At 42.4% G+C, this 22,492-nt stretch overlaps 1 protein-coding gene and 1 pseudogene across 1 annotated transcript in view; one reads left to right on the plus strand and one right to left on the minus strand.

Annotated features, from left to right (window-relative positions):
• Positions 1 to 22,492, plus strand: part of Ext2 (exostosin glycosyltransferase 2) — a 145,871-nt gene that overhangs the window by 48,330 nt on the left and 75,049 nt on the right. Inside the window, exon 8 of the mRNA XM_057780971.1 lies at positions 15,125 to 15,256. Within this exon, the coding sequence (XP_057636954.1) occupies positions 15,125 to 15,256 (132 nt within the window). The remainder of the gene's footprint in view (positions 1 to 15,124; positions 15,257 to 22,492) is intronic.
• On the minus strand, positions 2,861 to 3,770 carry LOC130881396 (ran-specific GTPase-activating protein-like; annotated as a pseudogene).

The raw sequence follows: 22,492 nt of genomic DNA on the forward strand, positions 1-22,492 counted from the left end.
AGAAAGGGAGGCTTCTCAAGAACTTGGACTTTGTACAGTGTTGAATTTTTAGCTGTGGCTTGATCCCTTTAGTGAGCTCAATGGGAGCCCATGGGGCCCAGCCCACACTTCATTGCTCCTCGGGTTAAATCTTAAGTCAGGGAAAAGCTGGACCAGTAACCCCCATGAACTTGTCAGTACCTCAATTTTCTCGTCATAAAACAGGGGTAATTCCTTGAGCTGTAAGGATTAAATGAGTGAATACAGGTAAAGCACTTAAAATGCTGCCTTCTGCATGGCGAGTGCTCATTAATCGACAGGTGTTTCCTGAACCCATTTCAGGCCTGGAACACTTGGGAGTGCTGGGCATGAGCCAGAGAGTAAATGCCTGCAGCCGCCTGCAGCAGAGCCAGTGTTGGGCTGAAGGTGATGGTGGCAGTGCTGCCAGCCTTCCCCAGGTCGGTGTCACAAGCAGACCCAGCTGTCATTGAGTTTGCTCATCACCCTTCAGGAGCTTCTGTCTGCTGGGTCCCATGCCTTCGGGACATCAAGTGCAGAACACGCTATAGAGGCTGCTGGCCTGTGCTAACCTTTTCTATTTAAATGATGTGGGTGTGGGGCATTCCGTTCCACATTCGCCTCCCTTTGACCATGTTCTAGTTCTTTCTCTGAAAACTAGGTTTGTCGCCTCTTTCTGGGAATCAACCATGTAATCCAAAGCCATGTAAACTTGTAAAGAGCTTGTAAACATATATTGACCCCTGAAAAACACCCTAATTGAAACCTTGTGAACTCACTGAGCTTTTCCTGTATCAGAGATTTCTGCTGTGGATGTTATTGTTCAGATTGTCATGCTTGTTTGTTATTATTAAGAAAGATATGCTGCAATGTTTTCTCTGAAGGAACAAACGGATATCAATTCATTTTTATTCACATATATTTTAATTTTTTTTAAAGAATTTTATGTTGAGTACTACATTTACATACTTTCTTTTTCTCTCTGTCTCAACTCCAGCACCTCTGTGTCCTTCTTCCAACTCCTTGTCAAATTCATGACCTCTTTTTCTTTAATTATTTTTAACACACACACACACACACGATACCAGTCAGTCATAAACACATACAAGCAACATTAGATGGACTCTGTAGGCTGAATGTTAATTTTTTAATCACCCTCATAAATATAAATACTGAGACTGGAGATAAAGGGAACACTGTGCTTCTGAGTGGATGACATGTGCCTGTATAAGGGCTTTTGTGGGCTTCTCGATCAGTTGTTGGAGGACACAATATAAACACCAGTCTGCATCCTCCTTTGCCTTATAGCCCAAAATGACCCACAGCATTGGGTAAAAGAATAAGATCTAGAACTTTCAGAAAATTCAAGAATACAAGGGAAGCTGTGTTGTGTGTCACACGAGGAAGATGTATGCCAATATTGAGAATGCTGTAAGAATTCTCTGGATTGTGCTAGGGAGCCATGGGATGACAGTAATGCAATGTTCTCAAATGAACAGCAGGAAAAAGGGACCTTAGTGGATCAGGCTCAGAGATGGCCAGCAGAAGTGCTAGGGTAGAGAACCAGAGTTAAAGGAACAAGTTCCTGGCACCTGAGGGAAGGTGTGGACAAATGCAACTCCCAGGAAGGGTGGGAGGGAGACAGGGGGCATTTAGTAGGCCGTGCAATTTCTAACTGTGTTTGTTAAATGTTTTTTTCACTACTGGTATGTCAACTTGGAAGACTTCTAATAATTTTCAAAAGGCAAAATGGTTTGCATTGCTGGTTCAGTGGGTCAGGTACATGAGAATCTGAATTTGGATCACCAGCATTTATCTTCATCCCCAGTGCTCAGGACTTGGGGCTCACTGGCAAACTGACCTAGGCAAAATGACAACTATAGGTTCAGTAAGAGACCCTGTCTGAGAAGGTCAGATAGAGAGGTGATTGAAGAAGACATGCTAAGGTCATGGCCTCCGATGTGCACATATAGGTGAGTGCTCACATGCATGTGTATGCTCACACACACACACACACACACACACACACAAAAGATAAGGGGAGGGGGACAAAACAACATCAGTAGATACCCATAATGAATTCTTAATTCTAATGTATGCTCAGGAGTATAGAAATACAAGTTAAGAAATGTAAGGTTAAACCTGGGAGAAAATAATTTATAGCAAAAATTATTGGCTGAGTGTGGTAGTACGTACTTACTTGATTGACTGATACAGGAGGATTATGAGTTCAAAGCTAGCCTGGGCTACAGAGCAAGGCTTCATGTTGTATGTCAGCTTGTAGGAGGACAGCAAAGTATTGTTATCAAGGTGTGGCCCCTTGGGTCCTGTATTTAGCTGTGCCCACATTTAAAATGCTTCTCAGCTGTTTTCTGGAACAACACAGTCTCTTAAAATAGAGTTACTGTTGTCAGGCCCAGTTCATCTTCTGCTGCTGCTGCTTGGAAAAGTTGGTTGTGGTGTGAAGGATAAAGTCTGTCTTTTTTGTCTGTTCCAGTTGTCTGGGACTTGGGGCCTTGTTCCAGGAGCAGCTTGGGATTCCAGTGTGCAGAAGCTTTGAGAACCCAGGGAGTCCCCTGTCTTAAGAGTTTCTGGGCCCCTTCTCCAATTCTTTCCTGTAGGTGGGACTTGCCTATGGGCCTGCTGTCAGTGTGGGTTCCACTGGGCTCATGTTTGTCCTCCCCTGGGCCTGCTGTCTGTGTCTGTCCCTCTGGGCTTATGTTTGTCCTTCCCTGTGCAGCTGTACTTTTTTTCAGGACTGCCAGTCCATAAATAAAGACATGGAGACTTATTATTAATTATAAAAGCCCAGCACTAGCTTAGGCTTGTTCTTAACTAGTTCTTTTTTTTTTTTCCCCCAGGTTTTCCAAGGTATTTTTTATTCACTATTTTTGATGACTATAAATAAGTGTTTCCACTATGGAAAAGAAAGTTAGCACAGTACATTTTCATGACTGGGGAATGGATTTCTGAAGTCATGTCCAATGGTGTCAAAACTTAAGGAGAAAAGAATTAAAAAAACAAAAGAAAACAAAAAACCCCTGAAGGTTGGAATTCAGTTCTTTATAAAGTCCCTTGTAAAAACAAAACAGAATAAAAACAAACCTTAAAGGGCAGGGAAATTTTTTTAAAAGAAAAAAGAAGGAAAAGGACAGACAGATTCATTGCTTCTCCTCAGATTTCTCTTCAGCCTCATCTCTGGCCTCCCTCACAGAAAGGGCTTCCAGCTTCTCAGCCACCTTTTCAGCATTATCATTTTTGCCTGGTCCTTTCTTTTCTCTTTCTTCAATCTCTTTCCTGCATTCTTCAAACTTTGTCTTGAACTTTTGTGCATTCTCAGCATTTAGGAAGCGGATGGCGAGCAGTTCAGGCTTGGGGCACTCATCAGCAAAGTCGGTGTGAGTATTCCAGACCCAGGCACGGTCGCTGCCAGCATTGGGCTTCAGCTCCATCATCGGTGTGATATAGTGGTTGGCGCATATCTTCAGAGTCTTGTCCCTCCTCATGAGAAGGCGGATGGTCCCTTTCTCCTTATGCTTCAGGAGCTTGACATCACCAGTGCCTCACTCCTTCCATTCTGGGAGGTCATTCTCTGAAGCAAACTGGAATAGCTTTGCCCGCATCTTGAAAAGTTCCTCTTCATCTTCCTCCAGTGTTTTAATTTCTTGCTTAGGAAGAGAAACTATTGGCTCGAACTGAGGGTCATGGTTGGATTCATCTGCATTCTCTGTGGAGGTATCATGATCCTCATGACTGTCCTTGGTGGCCGCCATGGGGGCGCGGTGATGGCGGCTCGACTGGCTCAGGCGTCGCTGGCTCGGCGGCCTCCGGACGGCTGGTCGCAGCTTCTTTTCCTCCGCGTCTGGCCTTAACTAGTTCTTATAATGTAAATTAACCCATATTTAAAAATTTCTGTCCTTCTGTGAGGCTCCTTACCTCATTCCCGTACTGCCCATCCTGCTTCCTCCAGGTCTTGCTGGAGACTCTGCCTTTCTTCTTTCCCAGGTTCTCTCCTGCAAAGAAGTCCCTCCTATACTCTCCTTCCTAGTTATTAGCTGTATGACTTTTTATTACACCAATCACAGCAATACATTTTTATACAGTGTACAAATATCTCACAATATTTTGTCTAAATAAAAAGAGAAGGCTTTAACTCTTAACATAGTAAAACAATGTACAAGAACAATTATCAGGTAAGAATTATATTTGCAATGTTCAGTCCATTTGTATTTGGTATATTTGGAGAAAATACTCTGTTATCTATCCTATCCTGATGAATTTAAAGTTTTATACCTAAACCATTTTTTTATCACAATTTGTTAAGGGTTTTTTTTTTTTTTTTTTTTTTTTGGTTTTTCGAGAGAGGGTTTCTCTGTGGTTTTGGAGCCTGTCCTGGAACTAACTCTTGTAGACCAGGCTTGTCTCGAACTCACAGAGATCCGCCTGCCTCTGCCTCCCAAGTGCTGGGATTAATGGCATGCGCCACCACCGCCCGGCTTTTATCACAATTTGTATTACCATCCTAATAATATTTTTAGACATCTTCTTAGATAAACAACTTAAGCTTTCATGTTTTCCAACCTTACTTTATATCTCTTTTGTAAGTTTCCTTTTTTGAATTTGGTAACAAAGAAAATGGTATAACTAGTCTTCAACCCCAACAGAGACCCAAGAAGGATATAATATTACCTGAGTAAACAGGAAGTGCAGAGCAAGCAACTTTCAAAACTATAGAAATGACAGAGACATTTGGCTGCCCTGGACAGCCACCTAAGGTTCCTCTAACATTGGGGCATCCATCCTACAAGTCTTACAAGCCTAGAATATCTGACAGATTTTTCTTTTAAGCAGGAATTTTGAAGGATTGTCCTACCTTGTCTTGGTAAAATTTGGCAGTTGCCTTCTTTTGTGTTTTGTTTGTCCAGCTTGGACAGCATACTGTCAGCTGTTGAGACAAGGGCAGTTTCTTACCAAATGGCTAACTTCTGCTACAAAGAAGGCAAACTCCATATGGAGGTTTTCAATGTTCATTATCTTCTTTGAAGTAGATTGGTGCTATCAGGAGCAGATGTGTCTCACTGTCCTTGAGGCAGGAGCTGATGCAGAGGCCACAGAGGGATTCAGCTTATTGGCTTGTTTGCTTGCTCAGCCTTCTTTCCTATAGAAGCCAGAACCACCAGACCAGGGATGAACTCCCAAAATTGCCTGGGTCTTCCCCCATCAATCACTAATTAAGAAAATGCTCTACAGACCTGTCCCCAGCCTGATTTTATGAAGACGTTTTCTCCTTTCAGGTAACACTAGTTTGTATTAATAAGTTTATGACATAAGACTAGCTTATGACATAAAACAAGCCGTTTTAGGTTCATAACAAAATTAAGCAAGACATCTAGATTTCCTATTTAATCCTTTAAGTAATTGCTTCCTCCATTATACCACTGCACATTCCAGCAGTCTATGACCTGCTCTGACAAAGCATCCTCTCCCCGCGTCTGTGGAATTTAAACAGGCCTCACTCCTGACTACCTATTTTATGGGTTTAGTGAACATTACCAAATTATGATCATTACCATATCACTGAGCTAAAAATTATCTGTCCTAGACTGGTGTGATGGGCACACACCTTTAAACCCAGCACTGGAGAGGCAGAGGCAAGGGGATCTCTGTGAGTTCTAGGTCAGTCTGTTCTGCATAGCAGGTTCCAGGTTATCCATGTCTAACCAGTGAGACCCAGTCTCAAACAAAAACTTTAAGAAAGTGTAATAAAAGAAACTGACCCTCCCGCTCCTGGCAGCCGCCAGCCTATTAGCTACTAGGCTAATCACTAGTCCCTTTGCTGGGGTCTCCTGCTCCGTGCTGAAATGTCGCTGGCCCACTCTTCTGCAGGCAAGCACAAGGGAGCTCCTGAGTGCTGGGGAGCAGAGTCCCTTACTTCTGCTTAGATCATCAACATTGGAAGTGATGGCTGGCAAAGTGACCTTTGTTATGTTTCTTTTTGTTGCGCTTGTTATTGTTTCATTTCTTTTTCTCACATAAATTTTGTTAAAGTTGAAAATTACATAAATTTATTCATGTAAAATGTGAATCTCAATAAGTTTTGACAACATCATCACCACAACAAAGATAATAAAATATTCTCATTATCCTCAGAGATTTCCTTATACCTTTTCCCTGTCAACTACCTCACACACACACAAAACAGCAGTACCCACAGCCTTGCTCCCAGTCTGATAGCCAGTGACGATGTCAGCACGTGTATTTGTCTTCCCAGGTCTCGAATGAGTAGAATCCTAGGGTCTGGCACAACATGATTCCAGCCATGTGGAATCTCTGGAAAGTGTCAAGCCTTGGAGACCACAGATGTGTTGCTTTGCTTCTGTTTCTGTTTGTTTGTTTGTTTGTTTCTGCTTTTTCTTCTCTTCTTCTTTTTGGAGTTTTATTTTAATTTTTTTTATCATTTTATTATGTGTATGTATATGTGTCTATGTGTATGCCATATATGTGTGTTTGCAGGTACCCAAGGAGGTGAGAGGAGGGCATTATTGGATTCCCTGGATCTAGTGTTACAAGCATGTGTGAGCTGACCAATGTGGATGCTGGGAACTGAACTCTGTGGTCCTCTGCAAGTGTCCCAAGTCCTCTTAACCACAGATTCCACCTTTTGGGGTTTTGCTGTAACTTTTTATACAGTTGTGTTCTTTTTTAGTACTGTAGATGTGATTTGGCTGTTCTTACAAGTTGGTTTGAACTTCAGAGTTAGAACAAATCCAAGTAAATTTGCAAATATCCCTGCAACATGGAGCATAGGTCCTTAAAGAACAGAGCATTTCATCTCCTCTCCCCTGCTGCCATTTAAAAATTTATCTATTAGCTTATATGTTATGATATCCATTATATATAATGTATGTATGTATGTATTATTATTATTATTAATCATTAGATACGTTGCTGGGCTCCCTGCCTTCAACAAACTGTCAGGAGCAGACAGAAATGAATTAATATATGCTCACTTGTTTGTTTACTTCTACTCAGCTCAACTTCTTTACTCTTACATATTCAGAACCCACTGCTTAGGGAATGGTGCTGCCCACAGTGGGTTGGACCTCCCCACATCAATTCACTAAATTAACACAATACCCTCACCCCAGTGCACGAGCGCATGCGCGCACACACACACACACACACACACCACAAACACCCACAAGGCATCCATCTTTGAGACCGTCTTCCCAGGCATTTCTAGAATGAATATTAGCCATCACAAAAAGTGACCTTTCTGAAACACATCTGAGCACTGTGCACTGAACAGGGCCTTTCCTTGGGAAAGAACTCCTAGAGACTAACCTGCTAGGTTCTTGTCAAACCGTAACTCACCTGGGACTCTAGCCGGTTCTTGCCTTCCTGCTGAGGAAGGAACATATCCCACCCCTTTTCTTCTAATCTTGCTTCAGCTAAGCAGGTGGGGAAATGAGAAGCATTTTTGACACTTCTGGACCAGAAACACAGGCTCACAAAGTACTGAGATGTGGATGGAAGCTCAGAGAACACTTCCTCTGCCCCACATCTTACCACCACATCACCATGTCTGGACCACAACGAGGATGTAAAGCCTTCAAAATGAAAGAACAGGGGAAGTGACTGGAAAATGTTCAAGTCAAATTAGACATGGGAGGGATGGTGGGATTACTAGAGCTGGAGTTTAAGACCACATTAAACAGTATGGTAAAGTCTCTAATGGAAACAGTAGACAGCATATAAGACATAGTGGAGGCCAGTTAGATGGCTTTGTTGGCAGTGCTCACATACAAGCTAAGGACCTGGTTTGATTCTCAGAACCAATCAAACGCCCATGTCTGTCAGCAAGGCTTGCTGTTCTAGAATTCACTGGGTAGCCAGCCTGGCCTCCACAGCCAGCTCCAGGTCAGTGAGTCTCAAAACAAAATGTAAATGCAAGTAAACCTTTTTTCCCCCAACTTGCTTTTGTCAAGTTATTTTATCAAAACAACAGAAATGAAACTAGGAGGCACTCCCTGCCCCTGCCCGAAGCCTCCAGAGGTTTTCTCCGACCTTCACTGCAAGAGTCTGGCTGAAATCTGAGGACAGTAATAAGTCTTAGGGGTGCGGAACTCCTAGCCGTGTTCCCACAGATCTGCCACTCACTCTCAGGTTTTCCCACTTGCCACTGTCCTGTAGAAGTGTCTCTACAGTGAATTGGGATTCTCTTTCCACCTCTCGTTCTCTTCAGTGTGGGGATATAGTTGTCCTGGCACCTCACTTGCCTAATGGATAGAAATATATGTTGATTTTTTTTAAAAAAAAGTTTGTTCAGCTGGGTGGTGGTGGTGCACTCCTTTAGTCCAATCCCAGAACTTGGGAAGCAGAGACAGGTGGATCTCTGTAAGTTCTAGGCCAGCCTGGTCTAGAGAGTGAGTTCCAGGATAGCTAGGGCTACACAGAGAAACCCTGTCATGAAAAACAAAAATCAATAAATTAATAAAAATAATTTAAAAAGGATGTTTGTTCAGCTTTGTATTTGAGTTAGAACAGAATAGAGGTGTCTAAACTCCTTAAATGCTGGGCTGGGAGCCGGTAGTTCCCCAGGGAGGATTTGGGAAGATGAAAGAGAAGGACCGCATTTAAGAGGAAGAGAGACCCCTGAGGAAAGTGATTTTCTTGACTCTGTAGGCCAGAAAGTGTGCATGTTTGCGTGCGTGCAGTGTGCATGTGACTTAGGGCCATATTTGGGCAAACTGGGTAAACAGATGGTGGGGAATTTAGATGCCAGGTAAATCTTAGGATATAGAGAGACTCGAATGGAGAGCAGAGGAAACGGAAATTTGGCTGCAGTGCCGCTGAATACAGGTGTGGGAGGATCTTTAAGGATGTTGTGGTTCTAGTTCAGTTGAAAGACACCACTCTGAGACCCAGGGACGTTAACCAGCTCATCAGCATTCTGGGAAGTATTTAATGGCAGAACTCAAGTTAGATCTAGTTCAATCTCACAACCATTTCTACTGCTGTGGACAAATTGATGATGCCATAGGAATTAAGCTGTGGTTGCCCTCCTTACTAATTGCATATTTCCTGGGACTCACTGTGTTTGTACAGAGTTCCCCCTTGCTAATTATGTGTTTCCTGGGACTCACTGTGTTTGACACTCTGGGCTCACTTAGTTACCTTTGAACACGGGTCTTTTTGTACTCAGTTTGAACATGTAGCTTTGCCAATGATGCTGTCCTGGGTAGGTGTTTAAGAAACATGTTGTTTCCTTACTGACCTTCAGAGATGTCTGTCCTGGCAAAAGCCTTAGCAGATTAAGCCAACCTAAATTATGGAAAACCTGGCTGCAGTTCTGTTTGCCTTTCCAGAAGGCTTGTTGACTGGACAGTGATGAACAGTACGTGGGTTGGTGACCAGAAGCAGTGACTGCTGCCCTTCCGAGGACTACCTAAAGGTCAAATAAAAACACACTACTTAATAGATTCCAAACCCCATATTTTTCTATATTTAAACAGTACTGTCACTGGGGCTAGAGAAATGGCTTAATATTTAAGAACCCATACTGCTTGTCCCTGCAGAAGACCCAGATCTGGTTCCCATCACCCATGTCAGGGTGGTTGCAGTTGCCTATAACTCCAGCTTTAGGGAGATCTGATGCCCTCTTCTTGTCTACACCCACATACATGTACCCCTCTATCCAATACATTGTTAAAAATAACTTCCCTGACATCAAGATTGGTTTATAGTTGTATAATTTTAACTCTGTGGCATATTTTAATTGAAAACCTTTTGCCATTAGAATTATATAAAATAAAAGTGCATATTGAAATCAATGGCCCCAGGGATCACACATTGATCACACAGAAGTCTTAGGCAAAATACTGCCAAGCAAACTGAGCAGTACAGGGAAAGGGTTGGTAGATCATCACCAAGTGAAGCCAGGAATGTCAGATTAGTTAATGTTTGATGAGTTCAGTCAGTGTAAATTACTGAATTAACAAAATAGAGAAGATACTTATAGGATCACCCTTTAAAGTAGGGGGGAAATCATTTAGCAAAATTTAGTGATTCATATTGAGCAACAGAGCTCAGTTATTAAGAGCGCTGTCCGCTCTTGAGGGAGATGTATGATCAGTCGCCAGCACACGTGGCAGCTCGCAACCTTCTGTGACTCTAGTTCCAGATCTCACATCCTCTTCTGACGTTCTCAGACACCAGGCACACATGTGCTGCACAGACTTACCTGTAGGAAAAACAGCCACACACATAGCATAATTTTTAGAAAACCACAGTCCCTTTTGATAAAATCTCAGTCAGAAGAGAGCACTTCTACAGTTTGCTAACGGGTGTTTGAAAGCCCCTCTCTGGATCTCGGTAGAAACTTTCTCTCTTCCCACTTGTGCTCAGCAGTGCCTTCTGGTCCTAGACAATGAGAAAGGAAACAGTGACAGGAAGGCCGTTTGTACTTGGTCACACAGAAGAGTGGTTGACGCTGTACAGACACAGCTGGAAGCACAGTGAATTTAGCGTGATCATAGCATGTGAAGATATTTGTCTTTTAAGAAAAATAAAACTTTTACTTTGTTTTGTATTTTCTTGTTGATGGTGTCCTTCTGGAACCGAATAGAAATGCAGTAGAGCTATTGATCTTATTGGGCATGGTTTTTAATTGTCCACTTTCCATGATTCTGTAATTATATGTTGCTAGTTGATTCTGCTGAATTTTTAAATATAAAATCTTCTTTTGTTTGACTGTTTTTGGGGGACTGTTTGTTTGTTCAATTTGTTATGTTTTTCTTGAGATGGGTTCTCAGTATGTATCCGTGGCTGTCCTGGAACTTGTTAGGTAGATTAGGCTGGCCTTAACTCACAGAGATCCACCTGCCTCTGCCTCCTGAGTATTGGGATTAAAGGCATATGCCTCCATACTTGGCTGTGTATAAAATCTTATCATTTGCAAATAATAATAATAATAATAAAAATTGTATTTCACCAAATGAAGCTCATGTTTTGGCCTTTGCATAAGAGACTATGAGAAAGGAATTTAATTGACTATAAAGAAACCTCACTAACCTTGGTAAAGAAATAGGGGTCTTCTTGACTCACATTGCCTCATAGTCTGTAGCAAAACCACCAGGAAAGCCGCCTTCCCTTCCTATCCTTCCGTTCCTGTCACTTTCAGCTGTTGGCTTTTTCTCTTTAGTCACCATGCACCTGTGTCACCTGCAGCCAGGTGACCGGGCTCACGGGGTGGGGGGTGAGGGACTGACTGCAGGATAAAGGACATTGTCCTTTTGTGAGGGAGTGCACACATGAGGGGACATGAGCCAGGATGTATCACATTGCCAGCCACTGCTGAGCTAGAAGAGCATAGCTGTAGCATCTGGAGAGGAGGTTCCTCACAGCAGACAGGAAGAAAGTAGGAGGGGACTGGGACTCAATATGATCTTCAAGAACATGCCTCCACCCAGGTCCTCCCTCTTAAGTTTCTAGAAGCTTCCAAAATGGCACCCCCATCTGGGAACCAACAGTTTCACCCATGAACTTGTGGGGGGCACTTCCCATTTCAAACCATAAAATATGTGCTAGGGAGAGCGTTCTTGCTCGGCTTCCGGTGCTCTGGGGAATGATTTCTGTAAGCCTGGTCTCCCAGAGTCTCTTAAATGCACTGTAACCTTCACTTTACAGTTTGGGGGAAACAGGTTTAAAAGCTGCCGATGTTTGCCACTGTCATTCCCACCCCCACCTCTGCACTCTGAAACACAATTAATAAGAACTCAAGACGTACAGGGGTTCAACATGAAGACCAGAAAATAAGAGTGACCAGCCACTGGCTCTTACTTCTACCTTAGTATAAAAATGGTGATTCTGCCTCTAGGAAACCTCATGATGAGACTGAGAATGATATCTGTCTCCTCCCGTTTTAGAATACTTCCTAGTTCTGGGATTAAGGGCATGCACCACTACCTCCTGGTTTCTATGATAAGCTGCTCTGGCTGCTGGGATTAAAGGTGTGTGTGTGTCATTGCTGCCTGGTCTGTAAGGCTGGCCAGTGTGGCTGTTTTACTTTTCTGATCCTCAGGCAAGCTTTATTTATTAAAACACACATGAAATGCCACTACAGTGTTCCACTGGGTCCTTATAAACATAGTTATTGCTGATCCCATTGGCATGGCATTCCTGAATAACAAAGACATTCATGCTATTTAATTGTTATATAAACAGAAATAGCAAGTTCAGTTTGCTTATGATAGTATTTTTACATGTATGCTGGTATGGATGCCTGTTCACATGTATGTTAGCAAACGTGTTCATGGTTCTATGTGCACCATGGTGGAGGCCAGAAGCTGGCATCCAGTGTTTTCCTTAACCATTGAACACTTTATCTATTGAGGCGGAGTCTTCTGCTGAACCCAGAACTCCTGAGTCAGTCCATGCAGTCAGCACCTCACGCAGGGGTCCCGTGTCCACCGCCTAGGGCTACTGAGTCAGTCCATGCAGTCAGCACCTCACGCAGGGGTCCCGTGTCCACCGCCTAGGGCTACTGAGTCAGTCCATGCAGTCAGCACCTCACGCAGCGGTCCCGTGTCCACCGCCTAGGGCTCGGGACTACAGCTGCCACCATACCTGCCTGGCTTTTTATAAACTCCAGTCTTACGATTGCACAGAGTGCTTTACACACTGACTCATCGTCTCCCCAGGCCCTGCTGGAGAGTTTATAGTCTTAAACTGGCCCCTGCCTCATCCCTCTCCGTTTCTTGTATGAAGTGTTGGAAATTTTGCTGTTCTTTGGCTCAGTAGTATCTGGTTAAATGCCTAATCAAGGTTTTATTTGTTCGATCTATTCCTTCATGACTGGTTTTTCCCCTGTACAGCCACCAGTAGGGTTTGCATGACTGCCAAAGTTCCTCTCATTCAAATGTCTTGGATAGATAGGAAGGTGGCTCATACACTTTCTTGGAGACAAAGTAATGTAGTAAGTATTTGTGTTTGCTCTCAGGAAGAGAACAGAGAGACTTTCGTACATGACTGAAACCCCCTTGTCTCTGTGGCCAGGTAGCTGACAGGAGAGCCCTGGCAGGGCTGTAACTTATCGTGCCTTCTGAGCTCTTACCACAAAGGTCCTGCAGAAGCCATTCAGCTTGAGAAGCTCACTTACTTCCGGTCTGAGACCCTTGAGCTGTGATGATTGGCAGAGCTTGCTTCCTCTCTAAGTAAACTGCTATGTGTGTGTGTGTGTGGGGGGGGGTGGTGATTGGAGACAGCTTGAGTTAGATGCTGGGTTACACAGTTGGCCTTTGGCTAGTATTCAGGTGTACATATGCACACACAGAGAATGACGGAGGGGACACTTCCTCCTCTGGACTTTGCTTGGCATGTGCACCCCTCCCCCACACCACACGCACATGCACACACACAAAATAGATGAACAAATATTTTTTTAAATGAAAAAACAGAAAATATATGATGGAGAGAAAGAAAAAAATGAAAAATTTCCTTCTGAAAAATCTTGAGGCCGGGCGGTGGTGGCGCACGCCTTTAATCCCAGCACTTGGGAGGCAGAGACAGGCGGATCTCTGTGAGTTCGAGGGCAGCCTGGTCTACAGAGCTAGTTCCAGGACAGGCTCCAAAGCCACAGAGAAACCCTGTCTCAAAAAAACAAAAAAAAAAAAAAACTCTTGAAATTGACCACTTTCCAGAAGGACAAGCTCCAAGAGCAAGCCTGGCTAACAGGTAGGGAAGGAAAGGGCCACACCTCTACAGTTTTCTCCCAGTAAAGCTAACAGTCTAGACAAGATGGGATCTTCCCTGAGAAAAGTACTTTTTTTCAAGTTCACACATGCAGATTTGCATTCTTGTACGTCTGTAAAAGAAAACCAGTAACTTTAAACCACACAGCTTGGCATCTGAGAATGCTAAGACAGGTGGTTGCAAATTTGGGCTACAGAGTAAGATACTGTTTCAAATAAAATAAAGCAATGTCAGTTATGGTGACGCATGCCTGTAGTCCTAGCGTTTGGGAGGCTAACTCAGGATGGTGAGTTCTAGGGCAACTTGGGCATAGCAAGACGTTGTCTCAAATAAACAAACATAAGAATAAAGTCTTATCACACATACTCACAAGAAACCTACCCCAACTGTGTCTTTGGTGAATTCTTCTAAACTCTTTCAAGGAAAAGTAATGTCAATTTTATATTAGATTCTTCAAGAAATAGAAAAAAAAAAAGAGAGAGAGAGAGCACTTTTCAGTTCATTTTGTGAGGCCAGCCACACCCTGATTCCGTGATACAAGTCAGGGGTTCGAGTGGCACCAAATAAGTCTGTGCAGTAGAGCGAATGTCATGAGCATGAGAGAACTTGAAGTCACAGGTGCCTTTAAGGGAATGCGGTGTCAGCTGGATGAGCATGGGGTGTCTGCGGTGCCAAAATGTCCTGCCTTCCCAGGGCTGTCTTTAAGAGTTTGCATAGACATAAACTCTCATTTACCTGTGCACACAAGACTTCTAACATACTCTCTATATGTTATTTCTGATGTTCTTTGTCCATTGTCATCTGTGGTATGCATGTGTGCATTTACATTTGTGTATGTGTGTGAGTGCTCTAAAGAATCATTCCTCATTGCTTTCTACCTGATTTTCTGGAACAGGGTCTCTCAGTCAAACCCAGAGCTCACTGATAGGCCTAGTCTTGTTAGCCAGCTTGTTCTGGGGATCTCTTATCTCCACTTTCTGACCCTGGGATTATGTGTGTGCTACCATACTGACCCAGCATTTACATAGATTCTGGGGATCGAAACTCTGGTCTTCATGCTTACATGACAGATGCTCTAAGCATGGGGCCATCTCCTCAGCTCTCTATCTTTTTTAAAAAAAGACTCTAAACCCGGCCTGTTATAACACATAGCACTTTCATCATCATAGACTCCTCTCCTAGTACACTGACTGTGTGTACTTTCCTGACTATTACTCTATTCTGACTGCCTTCAATATGGACACACCTCTGACAGATCTGCTGTGGCATTAAGGGGCACCCTTAACTCCGAGGATGAAGAAATCACCTAGCCCCAAGTTGGTTGTAACAGGGCACATCTCACCTGCTCACCTACAGCATGTTATTTTCTTCACAGGCACAATGGTTCTGGGAAGCCTACTTCCGGTCCATTAAAGCCATTGCCCTGGCCACCCTGCAGATCATCAATGACAGGATCTATCCATACGCAGCCATCTCTTATGAAGAATGGAATGACCCTCCCTCTGTGGTAAGTGGGTCCCTGTGCCAGCCATGTGAGCCATCAAGACGGGAGAAAGGAAAGTTACACTGCTGAGGAATCGGTGTTAACTGCCAGCTCTCTCAGACGGATGAGCTCTTAGACTTGCAGCTTGAGAAGGGCAACTTGGTTCAGGAAGTCTGGCAAGAGTGAAAGAACAGAGGGGCAGCAACTCCCAGTTTGTTCCCCACAGCTTGGGAAGAGTCTCTTTTCTTAAGGTCAAGGTGAGTGACACCTGGGTATTGTTGTAAGCTGAAGACGTGTGATGGATTTGGCACTGAGTGTCTAGAACACTTGAGAAGGTTCCATCAACAGCTCAATGATGGGCTTGTTTGGATATCCTGCTCTGCTGGAAATGGCATCAAGTGCTTGACATGTGTTACTTAAGTTGACATTCCCAAGGCCCTGTGAGCAAAACAGTAGTAAGCAAAAGTGATGAAGTGGCCTTCAGGATCACTAGTTCCTTGCTCGGGAGTAGCTGAAGCCTTGAGCAAGAGGTGGTGTGTAGGTGTGTCATTGTAGGGGCTGTGACAGTGGCTTATAGGAACACATTCTTTCTCAGTGAAAATGCCAAGTGTTCAGGGCTGGCAGTTATGACTTCTAGCTGCCCTCAGACGCACCCGGTGGTGTGTTTCACAGATTGGAAGCTCACACAGGAGAAGAGAGTTCTCCACACTCCATCCATCCATTGATCACCTCTCATCACCTACGCTGGACTTCTCCTGTATGCCACCACAGTTGATCACCTCCCATCACCTACGCTGGACTTCTCCTGTATGCCACCACAGTTGATCACCTCACATCTTCATTCCTTTTTCCTTGCCTGAGTTTCTTCCCCCTTTTGCCCATTATCCTATGGGTACTTGGTGGTCGGTGCTCCATCAGGGACCCCAGATTCACATGAACACCGATGGTATAAGTTCTGCAGTAGACCAGCTTCAGAGCATGGGGTGGTGTAGCCACATATCTCTCCTCCCTGCATTGTTACCAAGTAAGACTGCAAAAACATACATAGAGCAAACACATGCTTTTATGAGGTTACATCCTTCGCACATTTCCTCTTTGAGCTTGTTGCCAAAGTGATCTTGCAGAATAATTATAAAATGTAATCACATAAAAAGGACCATACTAAGTGTGCTTCTCTGCACTGTGCCCTTTTCACTTTAGCAAGAGATAGTAAAATTCAGTTTCTACAGAAATAGGTCAGAGTTTTGTAAGATGACTGTATACTGTCCCATTGTTTGGATATAACTTATGTTTTAGGCCTATTATATTCCAAACAATGAAATAAAAACTACTTTCTTTCCTAACATGGATAAGTGTATACTTTAAATAGATTTCTAAATACAGGATTAATTCCAGCTTAGAAATTGCTTAACTTTCCTCCCACTTTTTGAGACAAGGACCCATGTAACCCAAGCTAACCTTAACCTCCACCTCACAAGTGCTGGGATCTTATGTGGTACCATGCCTGCTTTGTGTTGTGCTGGGGATCAAACCCTGAGCTTTGAGCAAGCTAGGCAAGCAAGGATTCAAACCCAGCCTAAGAAGATATACATTTTTTTAAGTGTGGGTGATACTAACAGATTGTTCTTTTAAATATTATAGTTTCCATGCTGACTCTGGCAGCACACAAACTGAGACTGGGATACTGCAGAGAAGGCTAGTATGGCCCTGGTAGGGATAACACAACTTTATGAAGTATTTCATAGTTTTCATTATCTGTTATTAGAGTTGGCTTGCCCCAGCAGGGACTGTAGATCCAAATGAGAGCACTTTACCAGGGCGACTCATGTGAAAAACCAACAAGGGAAAGGGACAGGGAGAAACAGTGGGAGCGCAGATGCACAAGACACAGCACAGCAAACACAGCACACGGCAGAGAGGTCACTGTGGGACCCAGTACAGTCCACTCACTCCCCATACTACATTCCAAAGGTAATCAGAGTGCTCAAAACTCAGAAAAATGTTTTGAGTCTTTCTTCTAAAAAGAATATATGGCATATTTAAGACTCAGATAAACAAATGAAAAGAGTAAGAAATGTGTTCAGACTCTAGACAAGGAGTTAGCAGTGTGGATGAATTAGTAATTTGAAAGAGAAATTTTAAAACATGGAAGAAAACAACAGAAGGAAAATGAGATGGGAAAACGAAGCAAGCAGAAATCCAGAAATTCTAAGAAAAGAAAAATAAAAGCAAAACCAATGGAAAGCATCAGTAAATGAAGCACAGTTAATAAAAACTCAGAGACAGTTACTGGGGTTCAACCTGAAGGTCAGGAAAGCAAAACAGCCAGCCACTGGCTCTTACCTCTACCTCAGTCTGAAATGGAGATCCTGCCACCTGGAATCTCAGAATGAGACTGTGTGTGAGAGCTGTCTCCTCCCATCTTTTAATCCTCTCTAGTTCTGGGATTAAGGGCGTGTACCACTGCCACCTGGTTTCTATGGCAAACTAGTATGGCTACTGGAATAAAAGGTGTGTGTCATTACTGCCTGGTCTGTAAGGCTGGCCAGTGTGGCTGTTTTACTTTTCTGATCTTCAGGCAAGCTTTATTTATTAAAATACAAATGAAATGCCACTACTTTTCCCCTTTTAAAAAATCTAAAATAAAAAGGAAGGCTGTAACTAATATAAGAAAAACTATGTACAAGAAGTACAATAACTATATACAATATATATAGGTGATAAATACCTCAACAATGTCTAATCCATTTGCATTTGGCAAATTTGGAGAAAATACTCCATGTTTATCCTATCTTGGTGAGTCCAAAGTATTGTATCTAATTTACTTTGTATTATAACTTGCTTTTTGCATCAACTAAATAAGGAAAACTATAACTCTCTAGTCTTCAACTCCCTCAGAGATCCAAGAAGGAAATAATATTGACTGAGTAAACAGGAAGTGCAAGCAAGCAACTTCCAAAAATGTGAGTAATGGCAGAAACAGCTGTCTGCCTGGACAGTCACCTAAAGTTACTCTGCAACAATGGGGCATTCATCTTCAGCCTATAGGCCTAGCATATCCGACAGACTTTTCTGTGAAGCAGAATATGCTAGGATATGCTTTTTATTTAGGCAGAAAAGGGGAAATGATGTGGGACTTCTCTCTGTATGCTATGAATATATTTTATTAATAAAGAACCTGCTTTGACCTATAGCAGGGCAGAATAGAGTTGGTGGAAAAACTAAACTGAATGCAGGGAGAAAGAAGGTGGAGTCAGGCAGACATCATGTAGCTGCCATAGGAGAAAGATGCCAGAACCTTACTGGTGATACACAGATTAATAGAAATGGATTAATTATATGTAAGAGCTAGCTAGGAATATACCTGAGTTGTTGACCAAACAGTGTTGTAATTAATGTAGTTTTAGTGTGAATATTTGGGTTCGGGCAGCCGGGAAGTGAAAGCACAGTCTCAGTTTACAAGTAATAGTCAGGAGGTTTCCAAGAGACTGCACCTATGAGCCCATGACATAGGAAGAACTAAGATAAAGTCTAAAGCATACACTGTTATTCAATGAAATCACAAAAGGCAGTTTCCAACATCTAGGAGAAGGAATGAACATCCATATACAGGCATCTAAAACTTGCAGTAGACATGGTCAGAGAAGAACCTCTCCATGGCATGACACAGTAAGATCTCAAAAGGCAGAACAAAGGAACAACTTTAGGAACTTTATAACCATTTGCTAAGGGAAATGCCAACTCATACAAAACAAAGGCATTTGAGCAGCAGCAGCTCTTGGGCTGGCAAGATGTGTCAGCTCAGATGGCCAAGCCAGACACACCTGAGCTCAGTCTCCAGTGAGGACCAGTTCTCAGAATTTGTCTCACGCATGTGACATGTGCACATTCACACCTACCCACTCACCACAAATAATGAATAAATAAATGAAAAGCTTTTTAATTTTTAAAGAATAATAGCAGATCTTTTATCATCAATCCTAAAAGCCAGTGAAGATGGAATGTTGTGTTTTAGTTTCTGGCAGAAATAACTATCAACCAATGATTCTCAGCAAAATTATCCCTTAGAACTGGTGTAGATATAAGGATGTTTTTAGACAAGCACAAAATGAGACAGTTCGTGATGAAGAAGCCAGCACTGCAGCAGATACTGACAGGAGGACTATCCAGGTCACGCAAGAATCCGTTTCATGAGAGGAACAGATTAACAAAGGAGAGCCAAGAAGTCCTTCATCATGCCTACCACAGTGAACCTGTAAACCCCTTATACTGAAGTAAGAGGGAAAAATGGGCTGTCAGTAATCCAGTCAGTCGGAAAAACAACCATGGAACAGGCCTCTCAATAACCTTGGATGTAATAATTGTTCCTATTCACCAACCCAAAGGTGCAATCTAGGCTACTAGATTAAAACCTAACACCCAACTATGTATTGTCTCCAAGATATACACCCTCTGGCACAAATATTAGAAAATGGAGAAATCAAAGAAGGGAAATCTACCCACCAAGCCAATGGAAACTATGAAGCAACTGGTATAGTGATTCTGATATCTGATAAAGTAGACTCCAAACCAAAACTATTCAAAAGAGATAAATCCATTACATATTTAAAAGGGGAACTATTTATAAAGATTATATAGGAATTGTAAATATTTGTACATTGAACATTGTAGGCTCCTAAATTTCATAAACACTAACTGGCATGAAAGGTAAGGTAAGTCCTGATGTCGTATGGCTGGGGAACTTAGTACTCCATTCTTATCTTTAGTCAGGGCTACAAAACTAAAAGGAGAGCAGCAGCAGAGCCAACCCATACCATTGACCAACTAAATGTAACAGACATCTACAGACCATTCCATTCAGCAGACAACAGGATATACAGTCTCAGCAACCTGTGAAACCTCCTCTACAGTCAGTCATATTAGTCACTGAGCAAGTCATAACACATGAAATAAAAACTGAAATAATTCTTTGTACCATCTTATACCACAGAGTAAAAGTAGAAAACAACAAGAGAAACCTCAGAGACTATACAGATACTTGCAGACTGAGCAGTATATACTCTTTAGTTAACATGGCCTTATGTAACTCCAGTCTCAGGGGATCTGACACCCTCTTCTGGCCTCTATGGGTACCAGGCACACACCTGATATGCAGACATGCATGTGGGCAAAACACATACACATAAAGTTAAATAAAATTTTAAAAATTCAGAGCAGTATCAAATAAGTTACTTAATGATATCACCGAAGTTTCTAGAAACACAAGAAACCAAACCTAAATTTACTGTGGCCAGGTATCATAAAGATCAGGACAGAAGTTAATGAATTAGAAACTCAAGGAACAACTCATAGACTTAAAACGCTGGCTCTTTGAAAAGGTGAACAAGATTGACAAAGCCTTGACCGAACTAACCAGAAGGAGAAACACCGCATTGATAATATTAGAGATGGAAGGACAATTGTTACAATAGGATCCGATTAGATCTGGAGAATAATTAGGGAATATTGTGGAACTTACTTTTCAAAAAGCTGAAAAATCTGGAAATAGTTGATAGATTCCTAAATACATATCACCTACCAAAATTAAATATTATAAGAATATAAAGATAACTTAGACCCATAACCAGGAACACAATTGAAGCAGTAATGAAAAGTCTTTGTACAAGGAAAAGGCCAGGACTGGGCAGTTTCACTGCTGACTTCTACCAAATCTTTAAGGAAGGACTCACACAGTCCTCAAACTGCCACAAAATCAGAAGGAAAGGAGCACTGCCAAACTCATTCTGCGAAGCCAGCGTTATCCTGATGCTAAACCAGATGAGAACACAACAAACTATAGACCAACTTTCACAATGAGCAAGGGTGCAAAAATTTTCAACAAAATACTTAACAAAATTCAAGAGGACATTAAGACCATACATCACAACGAAGTTGGTTTCATTCTAGGGATGCAAAGTTAGTCTAACATTTACATGTTAGATTTATAAATGTTACACATCAGATAAATAGACTTCAGGGTAGAAATCACATGATCTTCTCAGTGAGTACAGAAAAGCTATTTGACAGAGTTCAAAATGGCTTCATGACAAAAGTCCTGAAGGAACTAGGACTAGAAAGAACTTTCACTATAGCAACGGCTTTTAAGGCAAATATATAACCAATGTTATGCTAAATGGGGAACTGCTGGGACTATTTCCTCAGACTCTGGAATGAGACAGGGTGCTCACTCTTCACTCACATTCAGTGCAGCTGAAACAGTAATACAAGAAAAGGAAATGAAGGGGACATTAATCCCAGCACTCGGGACGCAGAGGCAGGTGGATCTCTGTGAGTCTGAGGCCAGCCTAGTCTATGGAGCCAAGTTCCAAGAAGGCCCTAAAGCTACAGAGAAACCCTGTCTCAAAAAAAGCAAAATATAAAAAATAAAAAATAATCAGCAACAGCATCAAAAACAAAATCAAAGAAACAAAGAAATCAAACTATTCCCATTTGCAAATGCTGTGAACTTACTTAAGACTGTGGACATACCAGAAAGCTCTTAGGTCAGATAAATATTTTCATCAAAGTAGCAGGGCTCAAAATCAGCATACAAAACTGAAAAGCTTTTCTGTTGCAATAACTTCCTAAAGAGGAAATCAGAACAAACATTCCTTTCACAGTGGCTTCAGTCAGTAAACAAGTGAACAAATAAACCTAGGGGAGCTCCCTAACTAGGAGGTGATGACCTCTGTAGTGCAAACCTAGGGGGGTTCCCTAACCAGGAGGAGAAGACCTCTGTAGTGCAAACCTAGGGGGGTTCCCTAACCAGGAGGAGAAGACCTCTGTAGTGCAAACCTAGGGGAGCTCCCTAACCAGGAGGAGAAGACCTCTGTAGTGAAAACCTAGGGGGGTTCCCTAACCAGGAGGAGAAGACCTCTGTAGTGAAAACCTGAGGGCACTGAGGAGGACGCTAGACATCGGAAACACGTTCAGTGCTCTTGGATTGAAAGAATTAACATTGTGATCTATATAGTCCCAATAAAAATTCCAGTGATATTCTCCACACAACTAGAAAAAATCCTAAAATTCACATGGAAGCACAAAAGACCACAGATAGCCAAAGAAACCTTAAGAAAGAAAGGTGGCAGACCTATTACAGTACTTGATTTCAAGTTATACCAACAAACCATATGAAAACATCAATGTGGTACTGGCCCAGAAACAGGCATGTATACTAATAGAATAGAATAGATTACCAGAAATAAATCCATAGTCACCTAT

This window comes from Chionomys nivalis, chromosome 9 (assembly GCF_950005125.1).
Source record: "Chionomys nivalis chromosome 9, mChiNiv1.1, whole genome shotgun sequence".
NCBI lineage: Eukaryota > Metazoa > Chordata > Mammalia > Rodentia > Cricetidae > Chionomys > Chionomys nivalis.